The sequence below is a fragment of the Hyperolius riggenbachi genome, chromosome 1 (genome assembly GCF_040937935.1).
Source record: "Hyperolius riggenbachi isolate aHypRig1 chromosome 1, aHypRig1.pri, whole genome shotgun sequence".
Classification (NCBI taxonomy): domain Eukaryota; kingdom Metazoa; phylum Chordata; class Amphibia; order Anura; family Hyperoliidae; genus Hyperolius; species Hyperolius riggenbachi.
In genome coordinates, this window is record NC_090646.1 from 385,285,896 (window position 1) to 385,308,826 (window position 22,931).

The 22,931-nt window shown below is 42.5% G+C and overlaps 1 protein-coding gene across 4 annotated transcripts in view; it reads right to left on the reverse strand.

The window, feature by feature from the left end:
• The window catches only part of SLC24A2 (solute carrier family 24 member 2), a 259,384-nt gene that overhangs the window by 10,103 nt on the left and 226,350 nt on the right, over window positions 1-22,931 (reverse strand). For all 4 annotated transcript variants that reach the window (XM_068234400.1, XM_068234401.1, XM_068234402.1 and 1 more), the window contains 4 exons: window positions 18,250-18,348; window positions 8,972-9,090; window positions 3,431-3,574; window positions 233-322 (listed from right to left, as the gene is read on the reverse strand). In XM_068234400.1, the coding sequence (XP_068090501.1) occupies window positions 233-322; window positions 3,431-3,574; window positions 8,972-9,090; window positions 18,250-18,348 (452 nt within the window). The remainder of the gene's footprint in view (window positions 1-232; window positions 323-3,430; window positions 3,575-8,971; window positions 9,091-18,249; window positions 18,349-22,931) is intronic.

The following is a 22,931-nucleotide window of genomic DNA, read 5'->3' on the forward strand; positions in this document are numbered from 1 at the left end:
CTGACAAGTACAGGCTGATGAGAACTTTTCTGGTAAATACTGACTAAAAACACTCACTTTTTTCCTAGTGAATTTGATGTTGTACACACTGCACATTTACCGCATTCAGTAAACGTGCAGTGTGGTAATTTTTTGTAATGCTGGGAATATACAATTATATTTTTAGGCAGATTTACTGTCTGATCAATTTTCAGGAAGAAACTCCCTCTGAAATCATGGTCATCAGACTTACCTGATGTGCCCACCAGACCATCAAATAAGAAAAAATTGCAATCCAGGTAATTGACCCAAAGAAAGTTACAGGGAAAAATTTTCTTGAATTCTGTAAAGAAAAAAGTGTTATTTTTGTTTTGTTTTTTTCAAACACATAAAATGTGGAGCTTCAGTTTTCAACCAATGCACATTTTGAACTCCTCATGAGTACATCAGTATTTACCTTTTCCGAATAAACAACTACATAGGGGGTACAAAACAAGTGCATGGAAACCTGGAGCAACCCAGGTACAAAACAGGTGCAAAAGTGGAGGAGATACTCAGATCAAGGATTATGATTGGCTGAGCAGCAGCTTCTCCTTTTTTGCACCAGATTGCTCTGGTTTTCCTTGCAACAGTTTGGAATAATGTTAGAGGTGTACAATATTACCAAGTCTAGTGGAAGAGTAAACTGAGCGAACATACTGGATACTTTAGATCAGGGGTCTCAAACTCGCGGCCCGCGGGCCATTTGCGGCCCTCGATACAATATTTTGTGGCCCTCGTCGGCAAAAGCTTACTTATAGTTTGCTTCAGTGCTCCCAAGTAATCCGCCGCATCCCCAAAGCTAAACAAGGGCTGCAGAGCCCCCAAATCGCTCGGGGGGAAATCCGCTGGCATTTCCTGGAAGGGGCAGAGCTTTCAGCTTCAGCTCTGACCCTCCTGACAACAAAATCGCGGCGCATCGCCGCCTCTGCCCGCTCCTCTCTGTGAAGGAGCAGGCAGAGGCGGCGATGCCGCTCAATCAGCGCGGGAGCTGCTGATTGATTGATTCCCTTAAGTGGCCCAGCCTCATCCTGACTTTGCCACCTGCGGCCCCCAGGTAAATTGAGTTTGAGACCCCTGCTTTAGATGGTCCCTCATAATACAGAGAAGTGATAGTATCAAGACTCTTGTTTCATTCCTCTCAACTTTTTGAAATGAGAAGAGGGACACTTAAGCCACGCCCTTGCCACACCCCTGACCACACCCCTGGCACACCCTTAGTTATGCACACCATAAAGATTTCATAAGAAAAAATATGTTGTTTTATAATTCTGGTCTTTTCTATCCTGGTTCAATTTCCATCATATTAACATTTTAAAATTAATAATATCAATTTAAAGGATGGGAATAAAGTTTAGAGTCAATCAGCACACATTTTTTAGTAGAGAAATATATATATTTACATAGAAAGAGTGACAAAATCCTGAAAGAGGGACAAATGAGGGGGAAAGAGGGACAGAGGGATAGGGCTTCCAAAGAGGGACTGTCCCTCCAAAAGAGGGACAGTTGGGAGCTATGTTTTATTGGTGGGCATCTATTGCGATGTGCCGCATGCTGATTTCAAAACTGGTGGCCTGCAGCTACCCTTGCATGACAGCGCATAGTAACTAATCACCAGTCACTTACAAGATGGTCAAAACATGCATGGTATCATACAGCGCGCATGTTGCTGCAATGTAACCAGATGCACTGCGGAGCCACCGTGATGTGAATGTGCCGATGGAGGAATGATTAAATCATGCATTATTCTGCAAGGCATTGTGCATAGTGGGAAAGTACCCTAAATGTACCGTATTGACGTGTGTGCGTGTGTGCGCGTGCGTGCATGCGTGCGTGCGTGTGTGAAACTGACGTATATTGTGCATTTCCTGTCATGATTTTTATAGCAAAAGACCTCTGCTAGTGTTCCTGCAATTGCTCTGATAGGGACAGAGATGACAGGAATTTGCTGGACAGCCTGGGTAAATATAATATGCATGAATGGTCACAGGCAATGCTCAGCCTTGTTTAGCTCAGTTGTTTTGTGCGCAATTATTCCTTTGATGTCAGCTGTTTTATTTTCCTATATATCCCATTCACCCATGTCTAAGTGCTCTTAGAGTGATTATTAGGGTTTAATTAGCTAGAAGTACATACTCACAAAATATACGCCTTGTTTCCACTCGTAATGAAAATTCATTTCATTATCTCGCAGCATTAAACTACTGTCAAACTGCAGACAGTAGAGGGCAGCAGACAAAGCTAAATCTGCGTTTGATCAAGCTGCACCAAAGATCTTAATGTTTCAATCAGCACTGATTTTGGTAGTGTAACTGGAATATGGTATTGTTTTTCAACAAATAAATATTTGATGTATTCTGAAAAATAGTCCTCAGCTTATTCTGTATGTGGAGCCAGTCTCTCTGAACTCTAACGCTAAGTACACACCTGCGAGAATTGTCGCCTGTTGGGGATCGTTAAGCGATCCGTAGGGCGACAATTCGCGGAATGATGCTGTATAGACACAACCTAGCCTTGAGGCTAGCAATGTGTTCTGTTACTATAGAGGGGGGTGGAGGGCTGACGATCTGTAGGCTAACGATGGTCGAGCAATATCAATCTGTACACACATAATGATCGGCGATTGAAACGGTTTCAGATGACGGTTATTGCATAATTGAAAAAAATGTGACTAAGTTTTTTATTATATTTAACTTTAATAAAACACATATGATTAATCATCTCTTAAGTAAATTTTCACTTAAAGGACAACTGTAGTGAGAGGTATATGGAGGCTGCCATATTTATTTCCTTTTAATCAATACCAGTTGCCCGGCAGCCTTGCCGACCTATTTGGCTGCAGTAGTGTCTGATTAACACCAGAAACAAGCATGCAGCTAATCTTGGCAGATCTGACCATAATGTCAGAAACTCCTGATCTGCTGCATGCTTGTTCTATGGCTAGACGTGTTAGAGGCAGAGGATCATTATGCAGGACTGCCCGACCATTGGTATTGCTTAAAATGAAGTAAATATGGCAGCCTCCATATACCTCTCATTAAGGTTTGCTTTAACTATGGTATTCTGAATTCTCTTCATAACCTAAGGCCTGGTACACACTTGCAATGATGATTGGCCAATCACTGACCAATTTTACCATTTTATCACCTCCATGTACTATGAGAGTCAACAGATATTGAATATTATGAGCAGATTGTTTAGGTAAAAAACCATCATATTACATAGAGGTGGTAAAATTGGTCAGTAATTGGCCAATCATTATTGGAAGTGTGTACCAGGCTTAAGTATAGCATTTCATAATAGGTGGTGCTAGGAAGGAAGGTAGTGCTAGGAAGGAAGGAACGAGTAAGTGAAAGATGATTGTGTTTCCACTTGGTGACATCGGCGTGAAATAGGGAGTAACAATACTTACTGGTTTGCGGACATCAGGTAATGTGATCCACAAAGGGAATACAATTGGCAATACAGCAAGATACACAGCCCGCTTTCGCTTCTTGGCAGGCCACGACAAGGTAAGTGGATGGTCTACTTCCTCAGTCCCTTCTGTAGCTGTTATCTGAGATAAATAAAAGTAAAAAACGAATGATGAAACACAAAATAAGGGACTCATCAAGTGATAATCATAGCATTATTAATATTTATTGTAATCAGGGCCAGGCCGAGGCAGAGGCAAGAGACGCTGCAGCCTCAGGGCGCACTGTAGGAGGGGAGCACAACTCAATCAGCTATCATTCCCCTATTGTGATTGAAGCAAAGAGAAACAAGGAAAGGGGATACATGGCAGTGACTGCAAGCCAGATAACTAGATATTAAGGTGTTGGTGGCCCTGGGGCGCCTCTTAGCTTAATAGCAATCAGTGTGTGACGGCTGGGGTGGGAGGGATGGGGGGCGCACTTTGGTGTCCCAATCTTGGGTGCTGGAGGACCGTGTCCTGACTCTGATTGTAACTCTGAGAAATCTCTGTTCTAAAGAAATAGTGAAAACATGCATGATAAATGATGTCTCGTACTTTTCTCCCTCAAAATAAAATAACACAAAAATCAGCATTTGTGTTTATTAGAACAGAATAGTTGAAGAATCTATTCCAATGATGATATTTCATACAAAGCCACAAATAAATGGCAGGATAGGAGAAAAGGGTAAATCAGTATTCAGAAACACGCAGATTGCTTTATGTATACAATAGATCCAGTTGCATTTACGAGAGTTCTGTTTTCATTGAAATCAGAATTTTCTTCAACAATGCTGATATTTTATTCCATTCAAGCTCCGGTGTTGGGTTTAGCGTGTAATATTCTATTCTGCTGCTAGCTGATAAAAATTTAAATGGCACGATTCATAATAGAAGCAAGAAATTGTCTGCCTAGACAGTGTTGATAGGCAAGATAGTAGAGCGATGTCCTGCTTGCTTAATGAGTGTCTAATACTGCTTGCATCAGTGCTTGTATATAGGCAGGAATCACACATATTAGCAACACTATACACCAGTAATCATTAGCTGAATGCATACACAGTGTCAGCAGAGCCTCTGGCAGGTGTGCAGGCACCCTCTGGGGCTAGGCTACACACAGGATATTCAGCACACTTTGCTCATAGTGCAGTGCACACACTACTGGCCTGAGCACTACTTATTACTACAGATACTCAGTAATATGGAAATAATTCAGGCTTGCATGCAAGTGAACCTGATGGGAAAGACATCTCAGGTTCTATACATACCATGCATATTGTATGCAGAGTCTAATAAGCCCGATTCCAAGCTGCATCCAACTTATTAGCATCTCACTGACCATCTCTACTTATTACTGAGAGAGCATAGCACAGAATAACTGAGTTCAGAACGTGGTAAAATAATAGCTGTATTGATTGTCCTTTTTTATTCTTAAAGAGAATCTGTATTGTTAAAATAGCACAAAAGTAAACATACGCAGGGCCGGATTTCTGGCAAGGCCACATAGGCCATGGCCTAGGGCACCAGAAATTTAGGGGCGGCTCAGTGAGAAGCAGTAAAGCTGTTCTATGCAGCCATCCCTATCTACAAGGACAGATTTACCCTTTGAACCCTCTGTCCTGTACTTGTGTCATCCCTGCAAGACCTGTAAGCTTTATCATGCAGGTACACATCAGCCTCTCATGGTGACACAATGGTTCCATCATTAACGAGATAGCAAGCATAACATAAAAGTTCTTAAGGAAAACATAACATAGTCTATACGCATATTACTAAAATAGTTATTGTCTGTGACATCCAATGATGAAAAGTAAGTAAAATTCTCATTGGGGCACACAGATATAAAAAACAAATAGACAGTATAGTTGGCCTTGGGCGGTAAAAAGTACAAATCTGGCCCTGAACATACCAGTGCGTTAGGGGACATCTCCTATTCCCCTCTGTCACAATTTCGCCGCTCCCCGCCGCATTAAAAGTAGTCAAAAACAGTTTTAAAAAGTTTGTTTATAAACAAACAAAATGGCCACCAAAACAGGAAGTAGGTTGATGTACAGTATGTCCACACATAGAAAATACATCCATACACAAGCAGGTTGTATACAGCCTTCCTTTTGAAACTCAAGAGATCATTTGTGTGTTTACCCTCTTCCCCCTGCAGCTATCATCCACTGAAGAGTGACAGGCTGATTGTTTCTTCCTGTAGACAGCTCTGCCCTGTGTCTGTAATTCCTCATGTGACAGCCCAGCTCCTTTCACAGCCTAACAGAGGATGATTTATCCAGCTTGTAAAAGGCAGCTCTCTTCTCTCACTGACAAGAGAGCAGAGAGGCTGCCTAAAGTAAATAACACACACGGGAGTGTGCACAGAGGGGGCCTGGAGGGGGGGGGGGCGTGCATAACAGATCAACAACACTGAAGAGTTGGCAGCCTTCCAGACAAAGGACGACAAATCCGACAGGGAAAAGATACGTTGATTTATTACAGAGACGGTGATAGTAGAAAGTGCTGCAGTAAGCCAGAGCACATTAGAATAGGCTTAGGAACTTGTAGGATAGTAGAAAAAAGGATTACATTTTTGTTACAGAGTCTCTTCAGGAATCACTGGTCCGATTACAACTAGGCTGAAGTGACAGGGATATGGAGGCTGCCATATTTATTTCCTTTTAAACAATGCATATTACCTGGCTGTCTTACTGATCCTCTGCCTCTAATGCTTTTAGCCATAGACCCTGAACAGCATGCAGATCACGCAGGGCCGGATTTCCATAAGGAAATTTCCTACAGGCGCCGGATGATGTAAAGGCGGCTCACTCCCCTCCCCTAGTGCCTACCTCCCTCCTTCTCTATGCAGAGTCCTGCGCAGAGTGTAAATGAGAGGTTACTCACCTGCCTCTCGGCATCCCACTGACGAGATCTCCCTTCAGTCAGGGGAACCTCTAGCTACTTAATATTGAGGCTACTTTTGGCTACGTAAGGCTAAGGAACACCTGTAGCTACCTACTGGCAAGGTAAGTGAGAAGTAAGAGAAAAGTGGGCCAGCCAGCACAATTGTGGTGGGGTTCAGCGGGGGTTTGTAGGTTTATGGAGGGTGCCGGGACATCTGTGCCTATAGGCTCCTGTGATGTAAATTCGGACCTGAGACCAGGTGCTTTGACTGAAGTTTGACTGGATTAGCCACATGCTTGTTTCAAGTGTGTGATTCAGACATTTCTAAAGTCCAAGAGATCAGCAGGATGTCAGGCAACTGGTATTGTTTAAAAGGAAATAAATATGACAGCCTCCATATCCCTCTCGCTTCAGATGTACTTTAATCTGTGACTGGGAATTGTGCAGAACAGTGAAAGCTTCAGCTGTACTATATGTGAAATCGTCTGTACATGCATGGTATAGTTTGAAAGGGACTGTAGATGATTGCTTTGAGAAGCTATTTCACTTTTTATCCAGTGATTATCCAACTAACTTACAACTTGCTAAATCAAAAATAAAGAGCAACAGTCTGCTCGGATCAGTTGATGACTATACATTTGTGCTCCTCCTATGGCATCTTATAAACTGGTCTAAGCTAAATGACTGTTTCATTTGCTTGACTAACTAGACACAATGATAGGTACATTTTACAACAGTACTGACTCAACTCCCACTCTGTACCAACCATTCTTTGTTTCTGGTTTATATCAACTACCCACCACTTACAGCCAATACTAACCACCTTTCACTCCTGGTCAATTACAACCAGCCACCTAGACCCATTAGCAACACCCCTCCACTCATGGCCAACACCAGCCAACTTCCAATCCTGTCCAATTACAAACAGCTGCTATTCCACCCCCTTTAGCAATTTCCACTCCTGGCCAATTCCAATTGTCCTTTACTCAGTAACAACCCCTTCCTCCTAGTACCAACCATCAGGCACTGGCAGAGTGGGAGACAACAAATGGACAACAATGTCTCTTCCTCAAATCTGTCAACAAACCTTTCTACAAGCCATCTAATGCCCCTCGTAAGTTCTTCACCTACACATGACAGGGAATTTCAAGCCTTGTAATATGTATTGTGGTTTTCATATGGTACAAAATATTCTCGTTGGGTAGTTAGCTTTGTCCTGGTTCTCCTTTTGGAGCCTCCATCACAATGGCCCATTGGACAAAGCTAAGTGTCTGGTGGTGAAATTCTTCAGGCCTCTATGCCTGAAACTCACGCCACCACTCCACACTAGTAATGAGTTTCTGGTCCTGGCACTTAGCCTTTTTCAGAGCTGGTATAGTTGAGGTGAGCCAGCGAGAAAGTCCATAGGGAACAGTTCTTCAGTCACAAAAATGTCTACAACTTGAAGCATTCTAATTGGCCAAATAGTATGGGCATATTGTTACTACAACCTATCTGATACCTAGCAGTTTGAGAGGATTCTGTTCACTCAATCATAGTGGAATTTCCCTATAGACTTTCTTGCCAGCTCGCCTCATACTAACACTGCCTTTTCAGCTTTGGTCCTCTGGCAGGGAAATGGCTAGGGATGAGCTCAAGTTTTTGCCAAAGTAATTTTGCATAGAAATTAGCATTTAGGCCTGACTATTTTCACAAAAATATAATGATTTTTTTTTAAAGGTATTCATTTTTATAAAAATGAGATTTTTCTTGAAGAGTCCTGGGGGATTTTAAAAATTAGATTTTTGAGTTTGAGAGTCCTGGGGCATTTAAGTTGCAGAATGAACATAAAGTGACAAGAGTAGTGGAGTATTTGAGCAGCAGGGGAGTATTCTGGAGCAAAATTCAAGAGAAATATACTGCACCCCAATCTGAAGTATTAAGTATACACCACTGGTCATCATCAATAGTGAAAAATAAAGTGTTTGCCTAGATTTAACACATTTTGAACGAACTTGTGTACGTAACCCACATGAACCAGGATTAATTTTCACTCACACTTTTTTTTATAGCCACAATATAGACCTTTACATATTATTATATACATATATGTAAACTGTGCTATAATTTGATACATCAATTCATTTTACATTTTAAAAGTACTCATAGAAAAATGGCAAAAAGGCATTTCTTGTATTGCCTTAATGTGAAATTCCACTTTTAATTAAATTCAAAATCCATTTAGTTCAGGTATATGAACATTGCAAGGATTAATGGCACTTATTTTTTTTTTTTTTTTGTGCATACAATACACAGCCATTCAATTAATTCCTAACAAAATCAGACTAAAGTGTGAAAAACTTACTGTTGATTAGTGAATTAGTTGATAAATTGTTTAAATGTTTTCCTGCTTTATCCAGATTATTACTATATGATAAATTCAGTACAGTTTGTACACCAAAAAGAGTACAGTTGTCATGTTTGCAAAATGTAATTATATAATATTATTATATAATTTAAGATTATAGTTCTGGAATGTCATAGCTGGATGGAAAGTAAAACAGAAAGAACATTTGTAATGTTGCATTATATAGACTAGAGACATGAGGAATACTGATACAAAGAAGGATGTATAACCTGTGTTTCCGCCACTTCAATGTTGTGGGTGACATTCCCATTTTGAACTGGACTATCAGATTCTTTAGGTGGTGTGACTTCAACTTCAACATTAGCACTGTTTGGAAGTTCCACTTTGTCTGCAATGAACAGAAATAAGCACTGTAGCAGTAGGTACTATAAAAGGGACACTTTTTTTTTTAGGAGGAAACTATAGTTGAGGTTACAAATACCATATTTTTGCCTATGTACATCTGGTAGGTGGACATTCATTTTCCACTTAAATATCCACTTACCTGCGTGCATGATAAAAGGGTAAGTAATGTAAGTCCAATATCATTTTCTGCATAGCCCATTCTGCCACAGACCTTTTACCTAGATTAAACCAAACACACTCTGGCACTTTGTCGCCTGAAGTGCCAGCAGTTTTTTCAAAACACACTTTTTGGCTCTTGGCAGAGTGGGGTGGACTTCTGTATGGGCGGGGGAGGCAAAAAAGCAAGTGACACCACTGTGAAACTTACTTCAAAGTTCCCACATGAAAAAAGAAAAAAACAAAACAAAAAAACACAGGGCAAGGCGTATCCTGGCAGATAGCAGCTGAAAGTGTCTGTGACATTTGGGGAACACATATAAACACTTTAGGTATCCGACCAATACCATCACAATAATTTCAGCTAAGAAAAATCTAAAGCATGTACAGTATATTGCTCAACCACACTGTTCTTTAGCCCTGTGCCTAACTCTGTGCCTAACTATGTAGCCAAACTGGTTAGCAGTAGGCAATTCGTGGCGGTGAATTCAGGCCTTGAGTCAGCGGTGGAGGAGTTCAGCTACTGTGAAGCCAACTCCGGGGAGCAGCGATGAGTGTGGCGGGGTAAGGGCAGTGAATCCCAGACCAATGTAGCCTAATTCCAGGAGTTGTGATGAGTCCGGATGTTTAGATAGTGGGAGAGGAGGCTAGTGTTAGGCGTAGGTAGAGGAGGATAGAGTTTGGCATAGGTAGAGGGGTTAGTGTTAGAGTTAGGTTAGGGGAAGTGATAGTAGAATATTGGACATTTTTCTAATATTCTACTATCTGCTTCATCTGTGTTCAAACAAGCTGATGCCATTTTTCCCCACATAGAAGAATTACAGTCATTAATATATTGTGTGCCAATTGTCCTGTTCTAAATGGTGATACTGTATATTACAGCACATTTTAAAGTTATTACAGTAGAGTCCCGGTTAATTAGAACTCATGCATCTGGCAGTCTACACTAACTGGCATCTCTCGGGGGGATAATGGGGCCGGTGCTTTTGTGTTCTTCAGTGCTTTTGCGCAGCAGATGTGACTTAACGAACCTCCGGGTGCCGTCTTCTACACATTCTGCAGCTCCTAGTGGCTTTCCTTCATGCATATATGGCTCCCGGCATGTCACCTGACCCACATTGTGTCACATGTATGCTTTGGGAGTCATACACAGCAGACGCAAGAAAGCCGCCGAGAGCTGCAGGAAGTGTAGAAGACATTGCCTGAAACTTAGTGACTCCATAACTTTATGGTTTTAAATATCACCCAATTCATCATGTTATTGTTAATTTCTGCTTTATCATAGACTTTTCATGGTAATCACTGATTTATGCCATTCTTGCTTTTTATATGTGTTAGCTTAGCCCACATTATGTAGACAGGAGGCAAGTCCACTTTAAATGCTTGCTATATTATTAACATTTCCTGTATGAGAACTTATATCTATAAAGCAGGCAGTAAACTAGACATGCCCTGTGACTGTCTTGAATCACGCATTATTAAACGGGCAATTTCTATGCATAAATGTATCTGTAGCTATTATGACCATTAAGCATCCTCTTTCAGAAAAATAAAGGGCATAAAATGCACATATGTGGGCAGTTATCAGAGAAGACTGCAATCACTCAGGAATATATTTACTTAGCCATTACTAAATGACCGATTGCAGAACAATTTCAAGCTCAGTATTTCTTGCATTCTTATGAAGCATACTGAATAATACACTGAATAATATATGAAGGCTATTTTCTCCTCAGCAGTCATGTCCGCACTTTCCAGAATTCTTCAGATGTTGGAAAGATTCGTTCGTTGTCGGGAAATATTTTTGCTATAAGAGGTTATTTGCAAAGTAGGAGCCTAGCACTCAGTTGCAATGTATTCTACCATCCTAAGCTCTCTTGACAAAAATACAAGGTTTAAAGTGGCCAAGCCTGAAGTAAAAATGACGTTTAAGCATAAACGCTATAGGAAGAAACTAGTTCCAAGAGTGTCATGAAAGGACCGACAGAGGTCACTTGCTACAGTAAAGCAAAGACTATGAGAGTTGGAACAGCTCTTCTTTCTTAAGGTCCGGTTCACACTTTACCCAGCAGCGATTGCAATTTGCGATTTTGCAGTCCACATTTTTATCAACTGTATGGCAATTGGGCTTTGCGATTCAGTTTGGGAAATGAGAACCGCAACAAGATCACTCAGAAAATGCTTCATGCAGCGTGAATAGTTTCATTGAAATACATTGCCATAACGGTTTGTTGATTGCCAGTGATCAGCAAAGCCCTGACAAAATGCTCCACTGTGAATGGGGCTTAAATTTCTACTTCACCCTGCCTGAGTTTTCATTGTTTGCGGGAGTAAACTGGGGAGGATATGCCATGATTTTCTATACTAGTATATTCTGTTTGTGTTTTATATACTATTATTTTCCATATTATTTTCGTAGTCGATGGCAACAAAAAGTTAACCTCTGCTACTTTTGGGGCAGGCTTTGGTGGCACTGTAAAGTAATTTTGGCACATGCTCACAGCTGCATAGTGCCTTACCTGGGTGATGCCATAGACATAATTCTGCCCGCAAATTCAGCACAGCAGGGTGAGCCGCCATTCAGCTCACCCTGCCCCAACTGACCGTAATACATAAGCCTGTAAAGATGCACCTCAATTCATCACATTTGAGCCTCGGAATCTCCACAACCATACCTCATACAGACCCTCAGGCCACTTGTGTGCCAAATTGCAGAGCCCCATCCCTGCTGTTTCCCTAGATAGGTTTAATTATCATATCTTAGGAACCATCAAGGCTACCCTCAAAATTTGGGATCCGTAGGAGCCATGGTTGCAGGGATTTCCAGGCTCAAATCTGAGTGTGAGGAGCAGTACAAGCTGATGGAGACTGCCCCTACTGTGCATGTCTCTGACCCAGCTGTTCATCAGTCGTTTCAGAGACCACAACAATCATATGCAGGCCAAGCTGACAAAGAGACACACATCAACACCAAACCCCTCTCTCCTCCTCCCTGTCTTCACTTGGGTGATGATGGGGCAGGGGAAGGGATTTGGATGGCATATATAATGCAGCACTCTAAACCAGTGTTTTTCAACCAGTGTTCCGCGGCACACTAGTGTGCCGCGGAACGTTGCCTGGTGTGCCGTCCTCTTCTCCCCCTCCCGCCCGTGCCGCCGCTGTTATTAGTGATGGGTCGTTCGCGAACGAGCCGGCTCTAAGAGCCGGCTCTTTGCTGTGAACGACAAGAGCCGGTTCTCAGTTTTTAAAGAGCCGATGCCTCAGCCGCCCCACACAGCTCTGCTTTGCTGTGTAATAAAGGGCGCTGAGGCATGCTGGGAGATGTAGTCCTGTAGTTGCAGCTTGTAGGTGTGTATGGGGCAGAGCAGAGCAGTAGCAGGAGGGATTGGGGCAGTCAGCGAAGCAGTCTGGAGTTGTCATGGAGACGGGGGCGGGGCTTTTACTTCGATTCTGAGTGGTGTCCAGTGATATTTAATGAAGAGCCGATTGAGAGCCGTAAGAGCCGACTCTTTCATGGGAGCCGATTCAGAAGAGCCGATTCTCCGAGAAGAGCCGGAATTCCCATCACTAGCTGTTATTAGCATAGCAGCGGCCGCTCTCCCCTCTCCGGCGCCTGTATATTCTAGCAGCGTATCTCCGGCTGCTCTGTCTGTGTGATGCGGAAGGAGGGAGGGCTCGGTTCCCATAGTAACGGCGATACATATCGCCGTTACAGGAAGCCGCTGCCCGGATGCTTCCTTCCGCATCACACAGACAGAGCAGCCGGAGATACGCTGCTAGAATATACACGCGCTGGAGAGGGGAGAGCGGCAGCTGTTAAGGTAATAACAGCGTTGGCCGTGGGGACGGGCGGGAGGCACTATACTGGCTATCCTGGGGCACTATTCTGGGGCACTATACTAGCTATACTGGGGCACTATTCTGGCTATACTGGGGCACTATACTAGCTATACTGGGGCACTATACTGGGGTACTATTCTGGCTATACTGGGGCACTATACTAGCTATACTGGGGCACTATACTGGGGTACTATTCTGGCTATACTGGGGCACTATACTAGCTATACTTGGGCACTATACTGGGGCACTATACTGGCTATACTGGGGGGCTATACTGGGGCACTATACTAGCTATACTGGGGGGCTATACTGGGGCACTATGCTGGCTATACTGGGGCACTATTCTGGCTATACTGGGGCACTATACTGGCTATACTGGGGCACTATACTGGGGGGCTATACTGGGGCACTATACTAGCTATACTGGGGGGCTATACTGGGGCACTATGCTGGCTATACTGGGGCACTATTCTGGCTATACTGGGGTACTATACTAGCTATACTGGGGTACTATTCTGGCTATACTGGGGCACTATACTAGCTATACTTGGGCACTATACTGGGGCACTATACTGGCTATACTGGGGGGCTATACTGGGGCACTATACTAGCTATACTGGGGGGCTATACTGGGGCACTATGCTGGCTATACTGGGGCACTATTCTGGCTATACTGGGGCACTATTCTAGCTATACTGGGGCACTATACTGGCTATACTGGGGCACTATACTGGGGGGCTATACTGGGGCACTATACTAGCTATACTGGGGGGCTATACTGGGGCACTATGCTGGCTATACTGGGGCACTATTCTGGCTATACTGGGGCACTATGCTGGCTATACTGGGGCACTATTCTGGCTATACTGGGGCACTATACTAGCTATACTGGGGCACTATGCTGGCTATACTGGGGCACTATGCGGGCTATACTGGGGCACTATGCTGGCTATACTGGGGCACTATTCTGGCTATACTGGGGCACTATACTGGCTATACTGAGGCACTATACTGGCTATACTGAGGCAACTAAACTCCCTACACTGGGGCAACTATGCTAGCTATGCAGCCGCAACTCCGCCCGTCGCCGCCCCCCCCCCCCCCCCCCCCCCGCGCCGTTCCCCGGAGAAAAATTTGGTCAGGCAGTGTTCCCCGGGCCGGAAAAGGTTGGGAACCACTGCTCTAAACCAAGTAGCATCTGGCTTGGGCATAGGAAGAATGTTTTGCAAACCCAACCAGAAAAAAAGGTATAATGCAAAAAATGTTTTGCATTTCAATTATATTTCTCAAACAGAAAAAAGGAGCCTGAACTCAGGCTTTAAAGAGAACCTGTACTGAGTAAAACTATTTAAAATAAACACATGAGGTAACTTCAAATGAACATTACATAGTTACCTTGCCATCAGTTCCTCTCAGAAGCTCACCATTTTCTTCTTACAGTGATCCCTTCAGTTCTGACAACATTTTGTCAGAACTGAAATATATCAGTTGCTGTCAGTTATATATCAGTTGCTGTCAGTTACAGCTGAGAGGAGAACTGATGTGTCCATGTTTCCCTATGGCTCAAGTGGGCGATGTTACAGTTTAACAGTGTGCTGACCAGGAAGCTCTTATGGGGTAATAGCCATTTTCAAAATGGAGGACGGAGAATTCCATTGATCACAGTGGACAAACAGGACGCAGGAGAGGAAAAATAGATTGAGGAGTAGACTACACGGGAGGGAAGTATGACTTGTGTATGTTTATTTTGACTTTTAATTTTCAGTTCAGGTTTTCTTTAAGTTAAGTACATACTATTATTTTGTTGCCTGAGACAATACTTTGTGATCAGGGCCTGATTATTCAGAAGTCAGACAAGAGGTTTAGGGTGCAGCTGTGCAGGGCATTGGGAAGGACGTAATGTTGGGGGAGGTCAGGCAGGTACTAAATAGAGGTTTATGTTGGGGGGAGAGATCAGAGTTAGGCATTTGGAAAGTGAAAGCAAACTCAATAGTATAGTATTGTGATAGCACTTTTTCAATATTGGCTCAGCTAGCGCCTAAATCAGTTGGTGCTTCAGTAAGCGCCCACCTGCAAAGGACCTGTATACTTTATACTTTTTATAGGCACACTTTTTTCTTCAATGTTCCAGTATTTAAAGTATCAAATCTTAAGCTTGTTTACTTTCGCATCTGTCTGTCCAGAGAGCTCCCCATCTTCATTCAGCATCTTTTTATCTCTATTCTTGTGCCACATGCATGTACAGGCAGCTGGGTTGTGGGGACAGAAACATTACAGGAATGAGGACTAAAGAAGTTGAATAAACAAGGGGGAAGGGCACCAACTGGACAGGTGAGACCGCTACCCTGCATGAACTCTGCTGGAAAATCAGAGCCCGGGGATGCCATAAACTTAGGGTGGGAGACCTTGGGGGGGTGGTACAGCCAGCTCTTGGACCCAGGGCAATTGCACAGTTTTATCCTATTGAGATGCCGGTGCTGTAGGGAGGAGGTTGGCAAGATCAGCTCTGTGTTTACAGGAAAAGAGGAAAAGACAGTCCTCTTCTACAGAATAGGGCAGCAAAGCATTATATTTACTTGCACCAGCGCAGCTTCGCATCTCGTCTGTTCTTCCTGACAGGTACTCACCTTATACTTCATACCTCCAACCCCTGATCATGTGACATGCATTAGAAGCTAAAGGTATGCAAGCAGAGAGCTTGCATCTGACAGAAAAGAGGAGAAGCCACGCAGCCCTAAAATGGTTAAATATAAAGCTCAGCTGGGCTACTCTGCAAGGTGGAAGGGGATAAAGTTAGATGATGAAGACACTCATCATTAGAAGCTGGAGAGCCTCAACAATATGCACTCATACAGGAGGGGGGGGGAGGGGAAGGCAGAGTTAAGGAGGTGGAGGAGCAAGGGAGGGGGTGGAGTGGAGCAGTCCTAAAGGGAACCAGAGATAAACGTTTCACACAAAATAAACATATCAGTCGATAGCTTGTAAAGAATGAATGCTCTACCTGATAATTTCACTGCTCTGGTGTGCCTTTTTGAGTGTTTTTTATCCATTATTGCTCCATGAAAAATCCAATATGGCCACCGACTCATATCCCTTCTGCTTCCAGGTTATGAGTTGTTCTGGATGTGCTGTCTAGGCTCTATGAAACTATAGACAAGCAGGGCTGCTGCTGCAGCCTGTCATCTGTGTGCTTTCAACTTTATTATTCTTGTATGCTGTGTGGCTGCCTGTAGGAAGTGTCTCTCATAGGAATGAAACTGCACAGAGAATAATGATGATGACTGCACAGTGCACACAGATCACACAGCAGCCACACTTGTCTGTTTCAGAGCTTCTCTCTCAGCAGCAGCAGCCCCTCCCATGTCATCAGAGCGCTGAGTATGAAAAGCAAGAAAGCTGAGCCAGGAGGGGGCGGGCTTGAAAAGACTTTACAGAAGACTGACTCAGCTATAATGATTCCAGGTCAAACCTAGACTGAATGCTCAGTTGGGGATTCTTATCAGAGCTGGTAACAGGCAAATTGAGCAGAGAAGAATGAAACAGAGAGCAGGTTAGGTGTTTACTGTCATGTTCCCACTGATAAATGTAGTAAAATACATGAGGGTGCTTCGTCTCTGGTTCTCTTTAAGGCACTGCCTGTGTTGAAAGAGAGAAGCGTGAGGTACAACACAGGAAGGAAGTGGTGAGCATAGAGATGCAGGGAGATGCTGCTGCTGATTGTGATCACACTGATCGACATCAATAAACACTGTAGCAGCACTCTGCGAGCAAATTTCTCTCCAGGCAACTGCCTGGAGTGTCTTTGATCGAAAACGGCCCTGCCTACTGTAATTCAGTAGGAAGACATTCATCAATATTGTTATATACCTTCGTAGATTACTGAACAGTAATTTGATTCTATATTTTTAATTATTGTTTTTTAAATATCACAATAAATGCAAAAATGTTATGTCAGAGAATTACAGTGGAAAATTATCACTGGAATTTTTTTGATTTATAAATCATCCCCATTGGGATTGAAATTTTTTTTAGCAATGTGAAGTCTTTACTTAGGTCTATACTAATAGGCAATGCTGGATGGAGTCTGGTTAGCTGGCATTGAAGCTAGGGCTACTTTTCTATTGGCTAATTGATATATGTGCAGATTGTTAACAGCTGAAATGAAGAGAAAGATGTCAGATGCTAGGAGGCTTGAAGAAGGGGCAGATGGCTTCGAAACATTGCCATATGCCAGTTCTATATCCTATTAGAGCTGTAATTACATGTTTCACACAATAGCTCCGGTTATCATAAAGGAAGCTTGTGTGTATTGGATTATTATAGGTATTTTTGTACTTTCTTAGCTGACTGAAAGGGTATAATAAACATTTTGTGCTGAATTCTGGATCGGGACATTTTAGTAAAACTAGCAATATCAAAATATTTACAGTTGCAGCTGTGTATTTTCCATTATTATGTACATGTAAATGTTACAACTTCTAGGCATACTTAAACAAGAATTTTGTCTTAAAATAAGCAGAGAAATAATAAGATAAGTTGTTTTGCTGCTGGTACATTAGTAATTGAATATTGCTGTATTTCAAGTAATATAGCGTTTTCTGTGATTTTAAAGATAAGTATGCACTTTGTGTCACTTTTCTAAAACACCCTTTTCCCCTTACCTTTCAATTAAGCTTTTGTGCTTTGCACATTGGGTTTAATTAGGGTGAGGGGCTTTCCTTTAGCAGTTAGTATTAATTCAGCTGCAGAACGCAGTCTAGCTAGCTCTTTGACTGGCTCAAGTAAAGTGGCATAGAAGCATTAAGAACAGGTAATAGGAAAAACAAATAGGTCTGGTATGCATGTAACTGGTGTTTAAAAAATTACATTTTGCTTAATTCATCACCATTTAAATCAATTGTTGTCTCCATGTTGGAAAATGAAGAATAAATGCAAAAATCAAGGATACAAACAACTGTAAATAAACTGTAATAGCGTTTAGCCAGCTTTAGGAAACGCAAATATTTTTATATTCTACTCTGTTATGTTCAGCCAAGGGTCAACAATAGTAGCTGACAGCCTTATAGGTTGTTATAATCAGTATACCTAGACATACAACCAATAAAAGAAATATTTGAATGTCTGAGCACAGAAACACTGTACTTACCTATACAGTTGGCAGTTCCATTGAGTCTCTCACTATCATCTATCTGGCACTTCATTTTTGCCATTTTATGCAGTATTGAAGCCTTCTCTCTGAACTTTCCTTCAAACATCAAACAGAAAAATCTTATACGTATGGCAGAAACATCAGTAATCACAGTTATACATCCATACATGTACATGAAACAAATCCAAACACTGTATTACTTGCAGTACTTATTGCCCTAACTGATAATATGATCATTAAATATATGCTGAAGAGAAAGCGAGTCTGGCAGCAAAACACCTATGCACTTAGGCTTTCATGGATGAAACTCTACATGAAATCATTCACCACATACAAATACTAGTGACCATAAAGCTATTCACTGAGTCTGCTCAGAATGTAGTGTAATGCAATTAGCCAGCATAACCTCAAGTCGTAAGTACAGAAAAGATGGCCAAGTACAGAGTGAGCTGCAAATGGAAAATGTGACTAAACAACAGATCACACAGCACCTACGATGTTCCCACTGATGCATATGAACACAAGAAACACATTTGGGCTTCTTTATTTATGGGCGAAGCACAGTAAAATAAATCAGGAAACAAAATACACACGTCACTAATCTGACTCAAATGTGATATACTGCTTTAGTTACAATTTGCACCCTACTAGAATAGGTCAGATGATGTGTACGCACTTATGCATATCCATGAAGACGAGGAAAAAAATAGATGAAACTCAAGCCAATATCATTTTATATGTTCACAATTTATTAGCTCTCTGATGCACTTATTATTATTGAGTTTTGGGTAGATAAAGAAATGAAGCAGGTTCTCATACCAAGAACTCTCTTCCTATCAAATATTATCAAAGAAAAGTGATTGAGAAGTGCATATGTTCTCTTGCTGCACTTCTTGTTCACATTGGTTTTTTCTTCTGCTCATCTTTACTGCTGAAAGGTGTATTAGCGCTGAATGTTTCTTTACTGTGTAATCTGAAGCCAGCAGAAATAATACCCGGTCTCCCAGAGAGCACTGGGAAGAGAATTCCGCATATCTAAACAACCTAGGCTGTGACATCACTGGCACAGCAGGACTACATACATACAGCAAAATGTAGATATTGGAAGTGTTTCTGATGCTCAAACCAGGATAATTAATGTAAAGGTGGGTATATTGACTAATTTACTACGCTGTATTATTTGTCACTATGGTGCCTCTTTGAAGTCATTATTGAAGAGAGTAAGGTAAGGGGGAATCTTGCGCACAAAACCACTTTTGGCACTAGCTTAATTATCAGCCACAGTGGGTACTTACTGTACCTATTGGTGCTTATACATGATTTCACACCCTATTCTGCTTTGTTAACACTAATAACCAGCATCTGCCATGCATTGCATTGTGTTTACAGATAACTATTGTCCCTGGAGTTGTAAAGCAAATCTGTATGTTGTCTGTTTCTCTGCTCATCTCCTGACTCATATATCTGAGTCAGCTAACTGGCTAGAGAAAGTGTATAAAACCTCTGCAGCGCATGGCTTCAGAAGGACAAATATTTTTAAAAGGCATAGATAACAAATATTATTCCTACTAAACAACCAATCCAATTACAGTTTATGGAGCTCTCATTTAAAAGGCATAACGAAAAGTGTGCACTGAGTCAGTGAATCACTATTCTTCACTGCACAATGATGTGTTGATTCAGAACATGTATACAGCCAGTGAGGGTCAGGGCCCTTGTATAGTATATGCTAATTCCAGGTCAGGGGTTCAATGAGTAGTGAAGAATAACAGCCCCAGGGAGGGTGTCACAGGAGCCCTAGTGGTCAGACTGCGAAATGCCTTCCAAACGGTGCCAGCGCACAGATCGTGCAAACTCTGGTCGCAGTCAATGCGTAGGAACCGTTGGGAATTGGCCGCAGACAAACCAGAAGGGAGCCTGTGAGGTACCGTAATTACAACTTTACACACTAGTTCAGGGTATAACTGCCACCGCCTCTGTTACCATGGGACAGAGGAGCCCGCTGACTGTCTGAACCTAGATCTACAAATAAAAACGGTTAAAACACGCTGTATTCTGTCTAGCTAGCAACAATACAATAGTAGCGTCTCTTCAGAAGTCTGGTTCAGTTTGTGCGGCTGCGAAGCAGGGTAGCGGAACAGTGACTGACTTGGATAAAGTGGTTTATTCACGGCAATATAAATAATTAATATATACAGACAATTATTAAAATCAACAATTATTAAAACAGTAATAGCCAGTATGAAAAATAAAAGAAAGGGAGAAAAAATACTTAGTTTCATGGAAAATGTCCTTTTGTGGGAAAATCATCAAGTCTTTGGTTCCAAGTTCTGGAAAGTTCTTTGTTTCAGCTAAGTTCAAGCAAAATGGCCACCACTTGTTCCTCACGGTGGCCGTGTGTTCATGAAGGTGGAAAAATGGAGGAATGAGGGCCCGCCTGCCGGCCATGTGCTTTTGATGAAGCTGGTTTGGGGGTGTGGCAATGCCGGCCCCCTCTGAGTTACCCACCAATGACAGTTCATTCCCTCTGAAAGATTTTAGGGCTAAACGTATAAACTGCCGTAACTCATGAACGATACATGTCATTTTTAGGGGGATAACAGATTCATACTTGTCGGAAAATACAGATTAATATGACATCAGACATGGCTAGTGCAGCGGGTCAGGTTCCTGAGAAAATTCATACCTGGGTTGTAGGGGCCCCGGGCCCCTCTCGACTGGTATCAAGAGATTCAGCATGACCCTACGGATCCAATGATACCGCTCTCATAACTACCCTATTTACTGTATATTGTAAATAAACAAAAAAATTATATAATACATTCATTTCTTCCTGGTGAGGCTGCAGCCAGGCTGTCTGGTGTCAAGCTGTGACTAGCTTCCTGGGGATCTCCCTGTATGAAAAGGACCTTTTGGTTCCTTTAATTAACATCTGAATGTGAAATTAGCTTGGACAAGCTTTGAGTTTACACCTCTGGCTAACGGGTCACAGGCACCAGGTTTCATAAAAAGAACTCTGCTGCTCTTATGAAGACAGCAGAGACCCTCCAGGCTGGTATCCACAGACATGAGATTCTGATTTGGCAGCGCAACGGCAATTGAGGCAGGAAACTGATTGCGGGTGCGTTTTCGTTTCTCACGGCTGTTCCGTGACAGAGGGCATCTTAAAAAAATAGCAGATCCCATATTTCTACTTTTTTTAGTGACCTGGCATGAGTGAGCTGTGCTTTCTTATGGAAGCCACTGATACAATGAAAGGAGGATAGGTTGAGGCTGTTGCACAGAGAAGGTGACAGTGAAAGTGATATTGGTAGAGAACTGAAGGTAAGGAGAAGTGAAGGTCAGAGCAGAATCTCCATCTTTTCCACACACAGCAGAACCTGTGGGAGGTGTCAGCTTGTGAACAACCTAAGCATCATTACGCATTCTATTTGCTTATAACGCGTGACCTTAGCTTACTGTCTAGAGAAGGAATGTGTTGATTGCTATGGAAAGAACTTGTAGCAACACCCAGGAGTTACATGGTCACTTTGGGAGGCATGTGATCACCATAACACACGATAATCAAGACAGCATAGTGTAATAAAATGTGTCAATAAATATGATTGCAGCTAATACATTTGTCTCATTTATGCTTGCATTCTCATAGGAAGGTTATAAGAAGGGTGTATGGGAGTCTAGCCATATATGGCTTATTTACTTGAAGAGGCTGGCTGATGAATTGACGTTTGCTCAGTGCTGCAATTAGTGTGACTGCAGCTACACAGCTCCTATGGGGCTGCTTACCTGCTCTCACTGATCTGCATATAAAGACAAATTTAGAAACAAACCATCCAGGGATTATTGGGCTTAACCAGTTTTCCCAAATGCAAGGCTACTAAATCACACCAGGTGTCTCCAGGCCTGTTTCTTCTTCATTTACAAAATTATATTGTGTATGCAAGAAAAGACTGCAACAACTGCATTTTAATTTCCCATATAATTTGCATTGCACAGATAACAATAGCCCACCAAGGCTGTTCAGACACTTTATGATTCTCTAGCCTATAGGCTAAAGGGACTTGTTCTGTTGGTGTGTGTGTGTGTGTGGGGGGAGGGGGTGTGGTGTGGGGGGGGGGGGGGGGGGTATGGGATGGAGTGGTGCTCGAGGAGCATCACAGAGAGGCTCACTCTGCTGCCACATAAATTCAGGGTGCCGCTAAATGTTGTTCCCCCTACTAGTCGTAGCAAGTCGGAGGGAGAAGTTATTCGGGGTCCGGCAATTGCTGGATCCCCGATTTACTCATGCGTGGGGTCCAGACTATAGCATTACTGCTATAGCCGCGTCAAGCTTCGGCACTATGCAGCACGGCAGGCGCCAAAAAGTCCTGCCTCACAGAGCGGGTGATGGGAGAACAATGCACATGGCCAGCATACTGTTGGGTTGATCTGCCAAACTCACCTATGACCCTAAGGGCTCTTTCACACTAGAGGCTGCGGTAGAAAAGGCTGAAAGTCAGCCTTTTGCTTAACGCCAATACATAGCGTTTTCAAAGCGTTTTCAAAGCCTTTTGAAAGAGTTTTACAGCCCATATGAAAACATCCTTTTTTTTTTCTTCTATAAAAATAAGTGAACAAGATAGCTGTAAAACGCTTTGAAAAGGCTTTGAAAACACTGAAGTTGGCGTTTTCCATTGACT